The sequence below is a fragment of the Leucoraja erinacea genome, chromosome 4 (assembly GCF_028641065.1).
Source record: "Leucoraja erinacea ecotype New England chromosome 4, Leri_hhj_1, whole genome shotgun sequence".
NCBI lineage: Eukaryota > Metazoa > Chordata > Chondrichthyes > Rajiformes > Rajidae > Leucoraja > Leucoraja erinaceus.
In genome coordinates this window covers 4,334,699-4,353,789 of record NC_073380.1, presented here as the reverse complement: position 1 = coordinate 4,353,789, position 19,091 = coordinate 4,334,699, and the positions used below count along the sequence as shown (strand labels likewise).

The following is a 19,091-nucleotide window of genomic DNA, read 5'->3' as shown; positions in this document are numbered from 1 at the left end:
GGTGGCAGTGTGAACTGTGAAGAGGATGTTAGGAGGTTGCAGGGTGACCTGGACAGGTTGAGTGAGTGGGCAGATGCGTGGCAGATGCAGTATAATATAGATAAATGTGAGGTTATCCACTTTGGCGGCAAAAACAAGGGGGCAGATTATTATCTCAATGGGTTAGGTTAGGTAAGGGGGAGGTACAGCGAGACCTGGGTGTCCTTGTACACCGGTCACTGAAAGTTGGCGTGCAGGTACAGCAGGCAGTGTAGAAAGCTAATGGAATGTTGGCCTTCATAACAAGAGGATTTCAGTATAGGAGTAAAGAGGTTCTTCTGCAGCTGTACAGGGCTCTGGTGAGACCACATCTGGAGTATTGCGTACAGTTTTGGTCTCCTAATTTGAGGAAGGACATCCTTGTGACTGAGGCAGTGCAACGTAGGTTCACGAGATTGATCCCTGGGATGGCGGGACTGTCATATGAGGAAAGATTGAAAAGACTAGGCTTGTATTCACTGGAGTTTAGAAGGATGAGAGTGGATCTTATAGAAACATATAAAATTATAAAAGGACTGGACAAGCTAGATGCAGGAAAAATGTTCCTAATGTTGGGCGAGTCCAGAACCAGGGGCCACACAGTCTTAGAATAAAGGGGAGGCCATTTAAGACCGAGATGAGAAAAATCTTTTTCACCCAGAGAGTTGTGAATTTGTGGAATTCCCTGCCACAGAGGGCAGTGGAGGACAAGTCACTGGATGGATTTAAGAGAGAGTTAGATAGAGCTGTAGGGGCTAATGGAATCAAGGGATATGGGGAGAAGGCAGGCACGGGTTATTGATTGGGGATGATCAGCCATGATCACAATGAATGGCGGTGCTGGCTCGAAGGGCTGAATGGCCTCCTCCTGCACATATTGTCTATGTCTATGTTGCTATGTCGCGCATTCATTCTCTCCAGTGTCAATATTAGACCACTGCTCCCCCTGCTGGACTATACAATAATTACGTAGACACAAAATGCTGGAGTAACTCAGTGGGACAGGCAGCATCTCTGGAGAGAAGGAATGGGTGATGACCCTTCTTCAGACTGGTTAGGGGAAAGGGAAACGAGAGATATAGATGGTGATGTGGAGAGATAAAGAACAATGAATGAAAGATATGCAAAAAAGGTAACGATGACAAAGGAAACAGGCCGTTGTTGCTGTTTGTTAGGTGATAACGAGAAGCTGGTGTGACTTGTGTGGGGGAGGGATAGAGAGAGAGAGGGAATGCTGGGGCTACCTGATGTGAGAGAAATCAATATTCATACCACTGGGCTGTAAGCTGCCCGAGTGAAATATGAGATGCTGTTCCTCCAATTTGTGTTTTGTCTCACTCTCACTGACAATAATTACAGCAGCTGTGGCAGCATTAGCAGTGCAGTGGTCAGTGTAGTGGTTAACAATGTAGCGGTCAGTCTAGTTTATTGTCCCGTGTACCGAGGTACAGTGAAAAGCTTTTGTTGCGTGCTAACTAGTCAGCGGGAAGACAATACGTGATTACAATCGATCCGTCCACAGTGTACAGATACATGATGATGGAATAGCGTTTAGTGCAAGGTAAAGCCAGCACAGTCCGATCAAGGATAGTCTGGGGGTCAGCGCTGAGGTGGTTATTCCACCTTGTGTGCCACTTGGATCACTTGCAACTCAACAGTATGAACATCGAATTCTTCCGTTGGTGGTAACTAACCAACAAACGACCGCCCCCAACGGGGAGAACGTACAGACATCACCTGTAGTCAGGATTGTACCCGGGTCTCTGGCGCTGTGAGGCAGCAACTCTACCGCTGCGCCACCGTGCCGCCCAAGTCTAAAGTAAACTGGAATGAAGGTGCTTAGGAGAGTGTGGTGTTCGTCTACAGACAAGCCGATGCAACTGAACCAGGCGATCTTCAGCATGAACGGCCGTTGTGGCTACGTGCTGCACCCCGACATCATGAAGGAGGACACCTTCGACCCCTTCGACAAGAACACCCTGAAAGGCGTGGAGCCCATCACCATCCAGCTACAGGTAAGTGTCTGCCTCTCCCACCACTCACCTGCCCAATGTCCCACTCACCTGCCCCACTCACCTGCCCCACACACCTGCCCCACTCACCTGCCCCACTCACCTGTCCCACGCACCTGCCCCACGCACCTGCCCAATGTCCCACTCCCACTCACCTGCCCCACTCACCTGCCCCACTCACCTGCCCCACACCTGCCCAATGTCCCACTCACCTGCCCCACTTACCTGCCCCACGCACCTGCCCAATGTCCCACACACCTGCCCAATGTCCCACACACCTGCCCAATGTCCCACTCACCTGCCCCACACACCTGCCCAATGTCCCACTCACCTGCCCCACACACCTGCCCCACGCAACTGCCCAATGTCCCACACACATGCCCAATGTCCTGCACACTTGCCCACACACTTGCCCAATGTCCCACACACTTGCCCAATGTCCCACACACTTGCCCACACACTTGCCCAATGTCCCACTCACCTGCCCCACGCACCTGCCCAATGTCCCACACACACTTGCCCACACACTTGCCCAATGTCCCACACACCTGCCCCACACCTGCCCAATGTCCCACTCACCTGCCCCACGCACCTGCCCAATGTCCCACACACTTGCCCACACACTGCCCCCCAATGCCCCACACACCTGCCCCAACACCTGCCCAATGTCCCACTCACCTGCCCCACGCACCTGCCCAATGTCCCACACACTTGCCCACACACTTGCCCAATGTCCCACACACCTGCCCAACACCTGCCCAATGTCCCACTCACCTGCCCCACGCACCTGCCCAATGTCCCACACACTTGCCCACACACTTGCCCAATGTCCCACACACCTGCCCAACACACTGCCCAATGTCCCACTCACCTGCCCCCCACGCCCAATGCCCAATGTCCCACTTGCCCAATGTCCCACACACTTGCCCAATGTCCCACACAAAGACACAACTATAAACACAACCAACAGCATCAGGCCAAGCTTTGAATGGTCAGTAGAAAGAGAGCACCAGAAGAGTCCAGAATGTTTCATCGTCCCCAAACAGAACAAGGACATTCTTACTTGCAGCAGCACAACAGACTATGTACACTTATCTCGTAAGGAAATAGCATAGAGAGAACATCTCCAATACCTGAGGAAAGGACATGGTCTTAGGGCTGAGGGAATCAAGGGATATGGGGAGAAGGCAGGAACGGGGTACTGACTGTGGATGATCAGCCATGATCACATTGAATGGCGGTGCTGGCTCGACAGGCCGAATGGCCTACTCCTGCACCTATTGTCTATGTTTTTTTGCAGGTCAGGCAGCATCTCTGGAGAGAAGGAATGGGTGACGTTTCAGGTTGAGACCCTTCTTCAGACTGAGAGTCAGGGGAGGGGGAGACTAGAGATATGGAAGGGTAAGGTGTGAAAACGACAGATCAATGGGGCCAATGGTCAAGGGAATGTAGAATAGATCGTTGTTCGCTGTGGGGAAGGTGACATCGAGGCGTACATTCCGTAACATTTAATCAGAAGGACAGTGAAACTAGTTGGAGAACTAGGGTGGGGGAGGGAGGGAGAGAGAGGGGGGAAAGCAAGGGTAACTTGAAGATGGAGAAACAGAGGTCGCGATGAGCCGATTACCACTGGTCTCCATCGCTGGTGATGGTGGGGCAATGGGCCAGGGACCTCACTAACTCCTGTCCATCCCGGTGGGGAGGGATCTCACTCCTGGCGATGGTGGGGCTGGGTCTTCACTAACTGCGGCCTCCTGAACCACAGATCCTGGGTGCTCGGCACCTGCCCAAGAACGGAAGGAGCATCGTCTGCCCGTTTGTGGAGCTGGAGGTTTGCGGAGCGGAGTACGACAACAGCAAGTACAAGACAGAGGTGGTGGGTAAGTCACCCCCTCCCCCCCGGATCACACGGCAAACATGTGAACCATGGTTCACAGACAGCCAGCCCAGAGACACACCTGTCCCAGAGACACACTCGCCCCCATCATACTGAGATGAGAAAAACCTTTTTCACCCAGAGGGACAATGGATAATAGACAATAGGTGAAGGAGTAGGCCATTCGGCCCTTCGAGCCAGCACCATCATTCAATGTGATCATGGCTGATCATCTACAATCAGTACCCCGTTCCTGCCTTCTCCCCATATCTCCGCTATTTTTAAGAGCCTTGTTGTGAGATAAAGAAACTTTCACTACTTGTAATTAACTTAACTTTATTTAAGCTTTAAGCAACTTATTTCTGCAATACACAAACTCAGAAACGTCTGGCAAACATGGCTGATTCTGCAGGCTTTTCCCGCCCAAAATACTTTGCACATGCGCACACTCCCGAAATATCCTGCGCATGCGCACTCCCGAAATGTCCCGCGCATGCGCACACTCTAGAAATGTCCTGCGCATGCGCGCACACTAGAAGAGCTCCGCACATGCGCTCACTTCAAGCCTATTTAGCTCTCTCTTGAAAGCATCCAGAGAACCGGCCTCCACCACCCTCTGAGGCAGAGAATTCCACAGACTCACCACTCTCTGTGAGAAAAAGTGTTTCCTCGTCTCTGTTCTAAATGGCTTACACCTTATTCTTAAACTGTGGCCCCTGGTTCTGGACTCCCCAAACATCGGGAACATGTTTCTTGCCTCTAGTGTGTCCAAGCCCTAAATAATCTTATGTGTTTCAATAAGATTCCCTCTCATCCTTCTAAATTCCAGAGTATATGAAGTGGGCGCATGTGCGCAGCTCTTCTAGTGTGTGCGCATGCGTAGTGAAAGTTTCATTTATCTCACAACAATTTAAGCAACTTATCTTCAGAAGTCAAACAGTCCGACTTGGGATGGAGAAGCTACTGAAACCACAACGCTTGGATCTGGATCCCAACTCACCTGCTGCTGCAAAGAATTGGAAGCACTGGCTTCGCATACTAAATAACTTCTTTGATGAGTGCGGCAATGATGCACCAGACAAACTCAAAACATTAATATGCTTTGTCTCTTCTGATGTATATAATTACATAGAGGAATGTACAACTTATGATTCTGCTATTGATGTACTAAGCAAACTCTTCGTTAAGACACCCAACGTGATATTCTCTCGACACCTCCTTGCTACTCGGAAACAAAAACCTGGTGAGTCACTTGATGAATTTTTACAAGAACTTCAAAGACTTAGTAAAGACTGTGCCTTCAAAGCAGTTACGGCTGATCAATATCGACAGGAAGTTATTCGAGAGTCTTTTATCAATGGTTTGGCATCGCCTTTAATACGACAGAGACTATTAGAACACAAAACCTTGGATTTACAGTCAGCTTACAATCAAGCTTACTCTTTGGACTTGGCTCAGAAAAATTCAGATGCTTATGGCTCATCTAATGTGTATTCTGCTGCAACTACTACAAAAGAATTTCACCCACGTACTAATATGGAGCAAACGGAAACAATTTCTACTGATAAAGGTGCCCTTGCTGCAGCATATAATTATTCAAAAAGGAACTGTTACTTTTGCGGGGGTAATATTCATAACAGAGAGACATGTCCTGCTCGAGAGGCAACTTGTAATAGTTGTGGCAAGAAGGGACATTATTCTAGAGTATGCAAGTCCAAAGCAACTACTAAAAGTGTGACTGCTGCCATATACACGCCTTCTTTATGTGCAATTACAGCTGCATTTCCTCAGAGCTTGTCTCATGCAGCTACAACGGTATCCATTAATGGCCATACACTTAATGTATTACTTGATTCTGGCAGTTCAGAAAGTTTTATAAGTGAACAAGTTGTGTCCCGACTAAATCTAACTATAATTCCTTCAAATAGAGAAATCTCGATGGCTCTGACAACTCTCAATACTCAAATTATAGGATCTTGTATTGTAGACTTTATTCTGAACAAAACTAGCTATAAATCTGTGTGTCTTGGTATTTTGAAAAATTTGTGTAGCGATATAATTCTAGGTCAGGATTTCCAGAAACTGCACAGATCACTTCAAATAATGTATGAAGGAACTATGCCTGATCTTGTATTGTCAAAGCCACCCGTATTGTGTGGTTTTTCTGCTGCATCTGTTGAATGTCCTTCATTATTCACTAATTTATCCTCCAAGTGCAAGCCAATTGCTACAAAATCAAGACATTTTAGTAAAGATGATAGGAACTTTATCAACACAGAAGTAACTAATCTTTTACAAGAGGGGATTATAGAATCTTTTACAAGAGGGGATTCTTCCCCTTGGAGGGCACAAGTTGTCGTGGTTAAGGACCCCTTGGAGAGACATAGAAAGAGACTCTGCATTGATTACTCTCAAACTATAAACCAGTTCACGGAGCTTGATGCATATCCATTACCTCGAATAGAAGAGATTATCAATACATTAGCTAAGTATAAGATATTCTCTACTTTTGACTTAAAAAGTGCTTACTATCAAATTCCTCTGAAGGAATCAGAGAAGAAATACACTGCGTTTGAAGCAAATGGGAAATTATATCACTACTGCAGAGTTCCTTTTGGGGTAACTAATGGCGTGGCTGTTTTTCAGAGAGAGATGGACAAACTTGTTGAACAGGAAAACCTTAAAGATACTTTCCCTTATCTTGATAATATAACTATTGCAGGAAAAGACCAAACTGAATATGATGAAAATGTACAATGGTTTTTAGATGTTGGACATTCTAAAAATCTAACATTAAATGAGGCTAAGTCAATAACATCAGTATCATCAATTAATATTCTTGGTTATTGGGTTGGAAATGATATAATCAAGCCTGATCCAGAAAGACTCCGCCCACTCCAAGAGATACCTGTTCCAGCAACATTAAACTCTCTACGAAGGGTTCTTGGGATGTTTGCATATTATGCTAAATGGATACCAAATTTTTCTGACAAAATTCAACCTTTGATTAGAGCGAAATCTTTCCCCCTTGACTCTACAGCAATTGGTGCCTTTACTTCTTTAAAGAAACAATTGGAATCTGCGACATTGCACGCCATCGATGAGGATCTCCCCTTTGTTGTTGAATGTGATGCCTCTGATTTAGCAGTATCAGCTACATTAAATCAAGGAGGACGACCAGTGGCTTTCATGTCTCGTACTCTCCAAGGTAGTGAATTGCACTACCCATCCGTCGAAAAGGAAGCTACAGCAATTATTGAAGCAGTGAGGAAATGGAGTCATTTCCTTGCTCGCCAGCACTTCACTTTGATAACAGATCAGCGTTCAGTGGCTTTTATGCTGGATAATCGGAAACGAACGAAGATTAAAAATAGTAAAATTCATGAATGGAGGATTGAATTATCTGCATATAGTTATTCAATTGAGTACCGCCCTGGTAAGGATAATGTTGCTCCGGACACATTAACTCGAGCATTTTGTGCCTCTGTTCATTCTTCTGCACTCACTGATCTTCACAATGGGCTGTGTCATCCTGGAGTCACTCGTTTGTTACACTATGTTCGTTCCAAAAATTTACCTTTCTCTACAGAAGATGTGAAGATGACGTGTGCTTCATGTAGAATCTGTGCTGAATTAAAACCAAGGTTCTTCCGTCCTGAAGAAGGAAGATTGATCAAAGCTACTCAACCTATGGAACGTTTGAGTATTGACTTCAAAGGGCCTTTACCATCCTCCTCTCAAAATGTTTATATACTTACCTTAGTTGACGAATATTCGAGGTTTCCATTTGCCTTTCCTTGTCCAAATATTTCAGCTGCTATGGTTATCAAATGTTTAGATCAACTGTTTTCATTCTGTGGATTTCCAAGTTACATACATTCTGATAGGGGCACCTCATTCATGTCAAAAGATTTAAAGGACTACCTTTCTAAGAGAGGAATTGCAACAAGTAAAACAACACCATATCATCCTATTGGAAATGGTCAGGTTGAGAGGTATAATGGAATCATTTGGAAAGCAGTGAAACTGGCTTTAAAGTCGAATGATATACCAGATCAGCAGTGGGAATGTGTTCTACCAGATGCATTACACTCCATCAGATCTCTACTGTCAACTGCTACCAATACTACTCCACACGAGCGGTTCTTTAACTTCAAACGGCGTTCTTCTAGTGGTACTTCTCTGCCATCATGGTTGACGAGCCCTGGGCCTGTGTTGCTTCGTCGGTATGTCCGATTAAATAAGAATGAACCTTTTGTTGATGAAGTTGAACTGACTGATGTCAACCCTTCTTATGCAACTATCAAGTATCGGGATGGACGTCAGTCAACTGTCTCACTTCGTGACCTTGCACCATGTCCGTCTTCTCCATCAGCTCCGTCACTTCTTGATAACACTAATCGAGAACTTCCTCTGTCAGCTCCGTCGCTTCTTGATAACACTAATCGGGAATTTCCTCCAACACTTCCAGCATCCTCTATAGAAACTTCTACAAGAAATTCTAAAATTGAAAATCTAAATAACAATATGAGTGAAGTTGATGACCAAGCAATATATCTACCCTCGGCTATTGAAACACCTGTATCTCCTGAGGCTCCAGTGCTGCGACGGTCATCAAGACGTATTAAACCTCCTGACCGTCTCAACTTATAAATAGGAGGGGAGAATGAAGTGGGCGCATGTGCGCATGTACGGAGCTCTTCTAGTGTGTGCGCATGCGCAGGACATTTCTAGAATGTGCGCATGCGCGGGACATTTCCGGAATGCGCATGCGCAGGACATTTCGGGAGTGTGCGCATGTGCAAAGTATTTCGGGCGGGAAAAGCCTGCAGAATCAGCCATGTTTGCCAGACGTTTCTGAGTTTGTGTATTGCAGAAATAAGTTGCTTAAAGCTTAAATAAAGTTAAGTTAATTACAAGTAGTGAAAGTTTCATTTATCTCACAAGCCCAGTGGCTCCATTCTCTCAGCATATGATAGTCCCGCCATCCCAGGAATTAACCTTGTGAACCTACGCTGCACTCCCTCAATAGCAAGAATGTCCTTCCTCAAATTAGGGGACCAAAACTGCACACAATACTCCAGGTGTGGTCTCACTAGGGCCCTGTTCAAATGCAGAAGGACCTCTTTGCTCCTAAACTCAACTCCACTTGTAATAAAGGCCAACATGGGGAGGGACAGAGAGAGGGGATGTACGGGTTACGTGATGTTCGAGACATCAGCGGCCCAAGCGCACTATGAGATACTCTTTCCATGCTGTGTCACTAAACTCAAGTCAACTCAAATAGGGGCGGCACGGTGGCGCAGTGGTAGAGTTGCTGCCTCACAGCACCAGAGACCCAGGTTCCATCCCAACTACGGGTGCTGTCTGTACGGAGTCTATACGTTCTCCCCGTGACCTGCGTGGGTTTTCTACGAGATCTTCGGTTTCCTCCCACACTCCATAGACGTATAGGTTTGTAACATTGTCCCGAGTGTGTGTAGGGTAGTGTTAATGTAGCAATGTTACAAAATTTTGAGATTTAAAAAATCGAGTCTGTAATTTATCCCATCAGATAAAGCATAAAAAGAAGTTTAATTTGGCACCTAATTCACTTTCATATCTCAAGTATTTAAAATGTTATGGCCATTTTCATACTCGGAAATTAGCATCTTGTTCCCTATTGATTTTCTATGGACATAACAAAAAAGCTGTGATCGTGGACAGTCAAAAGCCCATAACCTTCTTAAAAATTGAGAGAACTGAATGAAATTTTCAGTTATCATAGATTGAACCATTCTGAAACAAATATAAAATGATCTTACTCGGATGACCTGAAATTAAAGCATATAATTAGTTAGTTACCCACTTGTAGCTAATTTCAAACTTCAATTACTAGATCTAAACATATATCCATTTCTTAATAAATGATTAACATTTTTAAATAGCCTAAGTGTCCAAATAATATTCACAAATAATTCACAATAAAACATGATTTTAAAATCTCATTTACATTAATTTATAGGCCAAATGGAAGGAATTTAGTGTTCAATTGCTGTAAATTAAAGTCAATTTAAATCAGCTTTCTAGTGGGATCCTGTGAACGCTCTGGTTTAGAACGTTCACATTGCGCTGGATTTGTGCCCCAAATGCCCAGAAAAATACTGCGGGATATAATGGGCCCAAAATTAGCTACTCGCAATATTAAACTTTGTATAAAGTGATCTTAAGAAGCCCTTTTTAATGTAAAAATATACTGCTACCCTTCAGATTTCTGGTCTATAGACCCAGCTGGTTGCGAGCCGTCAGGGTTTAGAGGTTAATTTTTAAACTACTATAGCATTTAGGAAAAACTCGTAAAACTAATAATAGCTCATGTGAGGGAACCTACCAGCGAATTTTCGTTAATAATTAACTAGGCTGAACAAACTCGATTTGAAGCCTAGAGAAAATCGCGTTTTAAACCGACCCCCCTCTAAACAGCGCCAACATCGAGCACACGGGCCGGGGCAGATTTTCAGCGACGCTTCAGGTACGCTTTGCAACATACCTAGTTAATGTGCGAGCATCGCTGGTCGGCACGGACTCGTTGGGCCGAAGGGCCTGTTTCCCGCGCTGTATCTCTAAACTCAACTGAGCTAAACTAAAACTCATCTCAACTCAAACAAAAACAAAAAACAATCCCAAAACTGAAACCCAACTCATGACTAAGACATGTTCTTTAGGCTGCATGTTTGTGTGACGTTAGTGTGTTCTCTCTCTCTCTCTCTGCAGCTGACAACGGTCTCAACCCCGTCTGGCTCTTCAAGCAGTTTGTCTTTGATGTCAACAACCCCAGCTTTGCCTTCCTGAAGTTCATTGTGTACGATGAGGACATGTTCAGTGACCCCAACTTCCTGGCGCAGGCCACCTACCCCGTGACCGGGCTGAAAACAGGTAACGGTGCCCAGTCTCAGCGCACGGTGCTGTAGAGTAACACGGCGTGATCGCCAGCACGGTGCCCAGTCTCAGTGTTGTAGAGTAACACAAAGCAATCAGCCAGCACAGTGCCCAGTCTCAGTGTTGTAGAGTAACACGGCGTGATCGCCAGCATGGTGCCCAGTCTCAGTGTTGTAGAGTAACACAAAGCAATCAGCCAGCACGGTGCCCAGTCTCAGTGTTGTAGAGTAACACGGCGTGATCGCCAGCACGGTGCCCAGTCTCAGTGTTGTAGAGTAACACAAAGCAATCAGCCAGCACAGTGCCCAGTCTCAGTGTTGTAGAGTAACATGGAGTGATCAGCAACACTGGTGGTGAGCGAAGAACCGTGCACAGTGTTATAGAGTAATACTGAGCGATCGGCAATAGAGCCACAGAGTGATACAGTGTGGAAACAGGCCCTTCGGCCCAACATGTCCCTGGTGCCCAGTCTCAGAGCATGGTGCGGTATAGTACGGGACAGTCGACAATACTGCTGGTGAGAGGGCACACAGTACCTTCATCGTTTAAAAGGACACGTTGTATATTAATGTTTAAGAAAGAACTGCAGATGCGGGAAAAATCAAAGAAGACAAAAATGCTGGAGTAACTCAGTGGGTGAGGCAGCATCTATGGAGCGAAGGGATAGGTGACGTTTTGGGTCGAGACTAGAGAAGGGTCTCGACCTGAAATGTCACCTATTCCTTCGCTCTAAAGATGCTGCCTCACCCACTGAGTTACTCCAGCATTTTTGTCCACCGTTGTATATTAATGACATGGACGAGGAAGGGGCTTTGTGGCCAAGTTTGCAGATGATGTTAAGATAGATGGAGGGGGAGGTAGTGTAGAGGAAGCAGGGACTCTGCAGAAGGACTTGGTAATAAGAATAACGACATAGACTATTTTCTAAATGGCGAGAGAATCCAGAAATCTCTGCCTTAAAAATATCCACGGACTTGGCCTCCACGGTCTTCTGTGGCAAAGAATTCCACAGATTCACCTCCCCCTGATTAAAGAAATTCCTTCTCATCTCCTGCCGAAATGAACGTCCTTTCATTCTGAGACTGTGACCTCTAGACCTAGACTCTCCCACTAGTGGAAACATCCTCTCCACGTCCACTCTATCCAAGCCTTTCATTATTCTGTAAGTTTCAATGAGGTCCCCCCTCATTCTTCAAAACTCCAGCGAGTACAGGCCCAGTGCCGTCAAATGGTCATCATATGTTAACCCACTCGTTCCTGGGATCATTCTTGTAAACCTCCTCTGGACCCTCTCAAGAGCCAGCAAATCCTTCCTCAGATATGGTGCCCATCTCACCCAAATCACTCAAATCACCAAATCACTCAAATCATCAAATCACCAAATCAAATCACCTACCAGTCTAAGTAGATGACCACTGTTGCTTGTTTATTTATTTATTGATCATTTTTCCGTTTCTGAACTGACTTAATTTTCATGACATCAAAGTGATTTCATGATTCCACGTATAAGATACTGGAAAAATCGAAGGTAGACAAAAATGCTGGAGAAACTCAGCGGGTGAGGCAGTATCTATGGAGCAAAGGAATAGGTGACGTTTCGGACAAAAATGCTGGAGAAACTGTCTGAAGAAGGGTCTCGACCCGACACCTATTCCTTCACTCCATAGATGCTGCCTCACCCGCTGAGATTCTCCAGCATTTTTGTCTACCTTTCATGATTTCACTTTGCCATTTTGTGATTTTATGACAAAACAACGAACTCTTTGAAAGACTGACCAAAGGCTTGTTGTGGTTCTTTCTGCAGGATACAGATCGGTGCCACTGAAGAACAGTTACAGCGAGGAGCTGGATTTGGCATCCCTGCTGGTTCACATCGAGATAGTCAATGCCAAGGTAGTGTATTGTTTGTGGACTCATGCACACACACTGGGGAATGTGGAGTAGCTCCGAGTGACAGGGATCTTCACCAACTCCAACTGGGGAATGTAGTTCCGAGCGACAATAATCTTCATCAACTCCAACTGGGGAATGTAGCTCAGACCTACAGGGATCTTCACCAACTCCAACTGGGGAATGTAGCTCAGACCTACAGGGATCTTCACCAACACCAACTGGGGAATGTAGCTCAGACCTACAGGGATCTTCACCAACACCAACTGGGGAATGTAGCTCAGACCTACAGGGATCTTCACCAACTCCAACTGGGGAATGTAGTTCCGAGCGACAATAATCTTCATCAACTCCAACTGGGGAATGTAGCTCAGACCTACAGGGATCTTCACCAACACCAACTGGGGAATGTAGCTCAGACCTACAGGGATCTTCACCAACTCCAACTGGGGAATGTAGCTCAGACCTACAGGGATCTTCACCAACTCCAACTGGGGAATGTAGCTCAGACCTACAGGGATCTTCACCAACTCCAACTGGGGAATGTAGCTCAGACCTACAGGGATCTTCACCAACACCTTCGTAGCACAACTACTCATAAATGACCATTCGTCCAATGGGCTCTTTCTCATTGAAGCTTATTGAAGGCCAGGATAGAGTGGATGTGGAGAGGATGTTTCCACTAGTGGGAGTCTAGGACCAGAGGTCACAGCCTCAGAATAAACTGATGTATCTTTAGAAAGGAGATGAGGAGGAATTTCTTTAGCTGGTTTACATCCTTTCCCAACTGTATCTCTCAACTAAACTGCACCGAACGCTCCTGTAGCAAAGGTGGGCAGCATCTTGAGATCCTTGTCTTGGTCTGTAGATGTACACTGACATCTTGGCTGCTTGCGGAACAGCGGGGGCTGGAGGGAGGGGAAGCAGGGATAGAAGCCGTTGTTCCATAGTGGCGTACTGACTTCGGGAAGTGTTTGAGCTACCAAAGTTGTTCCTTCTCCACACCAGATACGTTACTCTTTAAGGGCCCAACTACGGGTGCTGTCTGTACGGAGTTGGTACGTTCTCCCCGTGACCTGCGTGGGTTTTCTCAGGGTGTTCCGGTTTTCTCCCACACTCAAAATGTATGCAGGTTTGAAGGTTAATTGGCTTTGGTAAAAATTGTAAATGGTCCCTGCTGTGAGTAGGATAGTCCTTGTGTACGGGATCGCTAGTCAGCACAGATTCGGTGGGCTGATGGGTCCAACTCCGCGCTGTAGCTCTAAACTAAACTGTACCTTTTCATACTTCTAGTTTCCCTCTCCCCCGACTCTCAGTCCGAAGAAGGATCTCGACCCAAGATGCATGCCGCTTGTCCCGCTGAGTTACTCCAGCATTTTGCGTCTATCTTCGGTGTAAACCAGCACCTGCAGTTCCTTCCTAAACTGAACTATTATGGACAGCTGAGAGATGGGTGTTTAGTTTAGAGATACAGCGCCGAAACAGGACCTTAGTCCCACTGAGTCCGTGCCGACCAGCGATCCCCGCACACTAACACTATCCTACACACACACACACAGGAGAGACAATTACAATTTTTACCAAAGCCAATTAACCTACAAATAGACAATAGGTGCAGGAGTAGGCCATTCGGCCCTTCAAGGCAGCACCGCCATTCAATGTAATCATGGCTGATGATCCCCAATCAGTACCCTGTTCCTGTCTTCTCCCCCATATCCCCTGACTCTGCTATCTTTAAGAGCCCTATCTAGCTCTCTCTTGAAAGTATCCTGAGAACCTGCCTCCACTGCCCTCTGAGGCAGAGAATTCCACACTCACAACTCTCTGTGTGAAAAAGTGTTTCCTCATCTCTGTTCTAAATGGCTTACCCCTTATTCTTAAACTGTGGCCCCTGGTTCTGGACTCTCCCAACATCGGGACCATGTTTCCTGCCTCTAGTGTGTCCAAGCCCTTAATAGTCTTGTACGTCTTTGGAGTGTGGGAAGAAACCGAAGATCCTGGAGAAAACCCACGCAGGTCACGGGGAGAACGTACAAACTTCACACAGAGAGCACCCGGGGTCAGGATGGAACTCGGGTCTCTGGCGCTGTGAGGCAGCAACTCTACCGTTGCGCCACCGTGCTGACATGGTGTTGTGCTTGTACATTGAGCCGGCTGTGCAGATGTGCTGCATCCTGCTGACTGTAGGGCAAAGGAACAGTTGCAAGGAAGTCTGTCAGCCCACGCTGGGAGTGTTTGCAAACAGAGTTGACGTATTTAATCCCACGTACACACAACTCTGCTCCCTGCAACCACCACAACTACCTACTGCTCTGTTACTGTCTTTCCTCAATAGTGATACAGCACGGATAGAGATACAGCCAATTAACCTACAAATCTGCACGACTTTGTAGTGTGGGAGGAAACCGGAGCACCCGGAGAAAACCCACGCAGGTCACGGGGCGAACATGCAAACTCCGTACTGGATGAGGGTGGGGGTTGGGTGCCGACCAACTGACCCACAGAGGGTGGGGGGTGGGTGGAACAAGTTGCCGGACCAGACTGTTCAGGCAGCGACTATCCCAACGCTTCACAAACAGACAGGTTTGGAGGGATATGGGCTGGTGTGAGGGAAATGGGCCGAAGGGCTTGTTTCCATGCTGTATAACTGTGTCTCCATGTCTCCGTGTCTCTGTGATTGTGAATCTGTGTCTGTGACTCTGTGTCTGTGACTCTGTGTGTCTCCGTGACTCTGTGACTGTGTCTCTGTGACTGTGATTCTGTGTCTCTGTGATTCCGTGACTGTGTCTCTGTGACTCGGTGACTGTGTCTCTGTGTCTCTGTGTCTCTGTATCTCTGTGACTGTGTTTCTGTGTCTCTGTGAATCTGTGTCTGTGACTCTGTGTCTGTGACTCTGTGTGTCTCCGTGACTCTGTGACTGTGTCTCTGTGACTCCGTGTCTCTGTGACTCCGTGTCTCTGTGACTCCGTGTCTCTGTGACTCCGTGTCTCTGTGACTGTGTCTCTGTGACTGTGTCTCTGTGTCACTGTGTCTCTCTGACGCTGTGTCTCTGTATCTCTGTGACTGTGTTTCTGTGTCTCTGTGAATCTGTGACTCTGTGACTGTGTGCCCCTCTGTCCCACCGTCAACAGGAGGAGGATGATGAGAACCTGTACTCATCCATCCAGCAACTGCGGGACCGGACCAGCGAGCTGAGCAGCCAAGTGTCCAGCTACCAGAGCAGCAACAGCGCTGACTCCCACTACCAGCAGCGGCTGGCCGAGCTGCGGGTGGTTCAAGACCAGCTCCAGGAGCTAACGGAGGCTCGCAACAAACGGTAAACGGGGAACGTGGGGGAGAGGAGACCCGTGGGGGAGAGTGAGGGGTGGTGCAGGGGAGAGGAGAGACTCGTGACAAACGGTAAACTGGGAATCCAAGATGCTGCCCAGCCCAGGCGACTGTCTGTGTACTGGCCACAGAAACAGATCTACAATCACACATTACAATCTCTCCACACTCTTCAATCTCTACTCCTACAGAAACATTTCTTACTCTAACTATGATCTTCTTAAACTCCTCTATCCTCAGACTAGCTTTAATCAGACTTTGCTGGCTTTACCTTGCACTAAACGTCATTCCCTTATCATGTATCTATCCTTGTGATGGTCACGGTGGTGCAGCGGTAGAGTTGCTTCCTTTCAGCAAATGCAGCGCCGGAGACCCGGGTTCCATCCCAATTACAGGCGCTGTCTGTACGGAGTTTGCACGTTCTCCCCGTGACATGCATGTGTTTTCTCCGGGTTCTCTGGTTTCCTCCCACACTCCAAAGACGTACAGGTTTGTCGGTTAATTGGCTTGGTGTAAGTGTAAAAATTGTCACTAGTGTGTGTAGGATAGTGTTATTGAGCGGAGATCGCTGGTCGATACGGACCCGGTGGGCCGAAGGGCCTGTTTCCTCGCTGTATCTCTAAACACTGTGAATGGATCATTGTAATCATGCGTTGTCTTTCCGCTGACAAGATAGCACGCAACAAAAGCTTTTCACTGTACCTTAGTGCACGTGACAATACACTAAACTGAATGTGGTGGGGGAGACTGTAAACATGGGCGGTGTAGGGGAGGGGAGAGACCCACTAGTGGTAAACAGTGACACTGGGGCCCATAACAAACCAAGCCAGTGTGCCTTCTAGAGTCATAGAGTGATACAGCGTGGAAACGGGACCAGCCCAACAATGTCCCCGCTACACTAGTTCCACCTGCCTGTGTTTGGTCCATATCCCTCCAAACCTGTCCTATCTATGTACCTTCCTTCTCCCCGCCACCCCCTATCAGTCTGAAGAAGGGTTTCAGCCCAAAACGTTCCCTATTTCCTTCGCTCCATAGATGCTGCTGCACCCGCTGAGTTTCTCCAGCATTTTTGTGTACCTTCGATTTTCCAGCATCTGCAGTTCCTTCTTGAACACTATCTATGTACATGTCTATTTCTTAAACGTTGGGATATTCCCAGCCTCAACTACCTCCTCTGGCAGCTTGTTCCATACACCCATCACACATTGTGTGGAAATGTTACCCCTCAGATTCCTATTAAATCTTTTTCCCTTCACCGTGAACCTATGTCCTCTGGTCCACAATTCTCCTACTCTGGGCAAGAGACTCGATGCATCTATCTTTGAAACATATAAGATTGTTAAGGGCTTGGACACGCTAGAGGCAGGAAACATGTTCCCGATGTTGGGGGAGTCCAGAACCAGAGGCCACAGTTTAAGAATAAGGGGTAAGCCATTTAGAACGAAGACGAGGAGACACTTTTTCTCGCAGAGAGTGGCAAGTCTGTGGAATTCTCTGTCTCAGAGGGCGGTGGAGGCTGGTTCTTTGGATGCTTTCAAGAGAGAGCTAGATAGGGCTCTTAAAAATAGCGGAGTCAGGGAATATGGGGAGAAGGCAGGAACGGAATACTGATTGGGGATGATCAGCCATGATCACATTGAATGGGGCGGTGCTGGCTCGAAAGGCCAAATGGCCTACTCCTGCACCTATTGTCTATTGTCTATCCGATCTATTCCTCTCATGATTTTATACACTTCTATAAGATCTCCCCTCATCCTCCTGCGCTCCAAGGAATAGAGACCCAGCCTATTCAACCCCTCCCTGTAGCTCACACCCTCGAGTCCTGGTTTGTGAGAGTTGATGATTGGAGACATGATGAATCTCCTCAGTATCTTTGGCAAATAAAGGCCTTCTTGTTTGCCGCTTCAATGTGGTCGTTAGATTCTCATTTAGATCACTACAAAAACAAATTAAAGCCGATAAAATCTGACGTAAGGTTATCAAGCGGAAACATTTCCCCCTCTTGTCTTACTGTAGATACTGGGCTGAGTGTTTCAAGCACTTTGTCTTCTTCCTCTTGCATGTGGCGTGCACAGTCTAAAGTTGTCGGACAACTTGTTCTATTTGATCTTATTTGATTGTGCACGCCGAGTTGATTGCATTTGTCGAAACACGGCGGACCACGTGAAGGTTGCAATCTCCCACCCCGAAAGCACTTTGTCATTAATGTTTCAGTTATTTAAAAGTCGATAGGACAGGTACATGAATAGGACAGGTACATGGATAGGACAGGTACATGGATAGGACAGGTACGTGGATAGGACAGGTACGTGGATAGGACAGGTACGTGGATAGGACAGGTACGTGGATAGGACAGGTACGTGGATAGGACAGGTACGTGGATAGGACAGGTACGTGGATAGGACAGGTACGTGGATAGGACAGGTACATGGATTGAACAGGTACTTGGATAGGTGGATAGGACAGGTACATGGATAGGTCAGCTTTGGAGGGATATAGGCCTAACGCGGGCAGGTGGGGTTAGTGTAGATGGGACATGTTGGTCGGTGTGGGCGAGTTGGGCTGAAGGGCCTGTTACTGTGTTGCATGCCCCTACAGTCATAGCTTAGTTTATTGTCACATGTAGCGAGGTACAGTGAAAAGCTTTTGTTGCGTGCTAACCAGTCAGCAGAAAGACAATACATGATTATAATCGACCCGTTCACAGTGTACAGATACATGATAAGAGAATAACGTTTAGTGCAAAGTAAAGCCAGCAAAGTTCGATCAAGGATAGTCCGAGGGTTACCAATGAGGTATAGTAGTTCAGGACTGTGGACAGGACAGAGTCTGTGGAATTCTCTGCCTCAGAGGGCAGTGGAGGCCCGTTCTCTGGATGCTTTCAAGAGAGAGCTAGATAGGGCTTTTAAAAATAGCGGAGTCAGGGGATATGAGCAGAAGGCAGGAACGGGGTACTGGTTGGGGATGATCAGCCATGATCACATTGAATGGCGGTGCTGGCTCGAAGGGCCGAATGGCCTACTCCTGCACCTATTGTCTATTGACTGCTC

At 46.8% G+C, this 19,091-nt stretch overlaps 1 protein-coding gene across 1 annotated transcript in view; it reads left to right on the top strand.

Moving 5' to 3' along the window:
- LOC129696002 (1-phosphatidylinositol 4,5-bisphosphate phosphodiesterase gamma-1-like) overlaps window positions 1-19,091 on the top strand; it is a 130,152-nt gene that overhangs the window by 108,829 nt on the left and 2,232 nt on the right. The window contains exons 26-30 of the mRNA XM_055633422.1: window positions 1,885-2,033; window positions 3,796-3,910; window positions 10,660-10,821; window positions 12,629-12,717; window positions 15,846-16,030. Of these exons, the coding sequence (XP_055489397.1) occupies window positions 1,885-2,033; window positions 3,796-3,910; window positions 10,660-10,821; window positions 12,629-12,717; window positions 15,846-16,030 (700 nt within the window). The remainder of the gene's footprint in view (window positions 1-1,884; window positions 2,034-3,795; window positions 3,911-10,659; window positions 10,822-12,628; window positions 12,718-15,845; window positions 16,031-19,091) is intronic.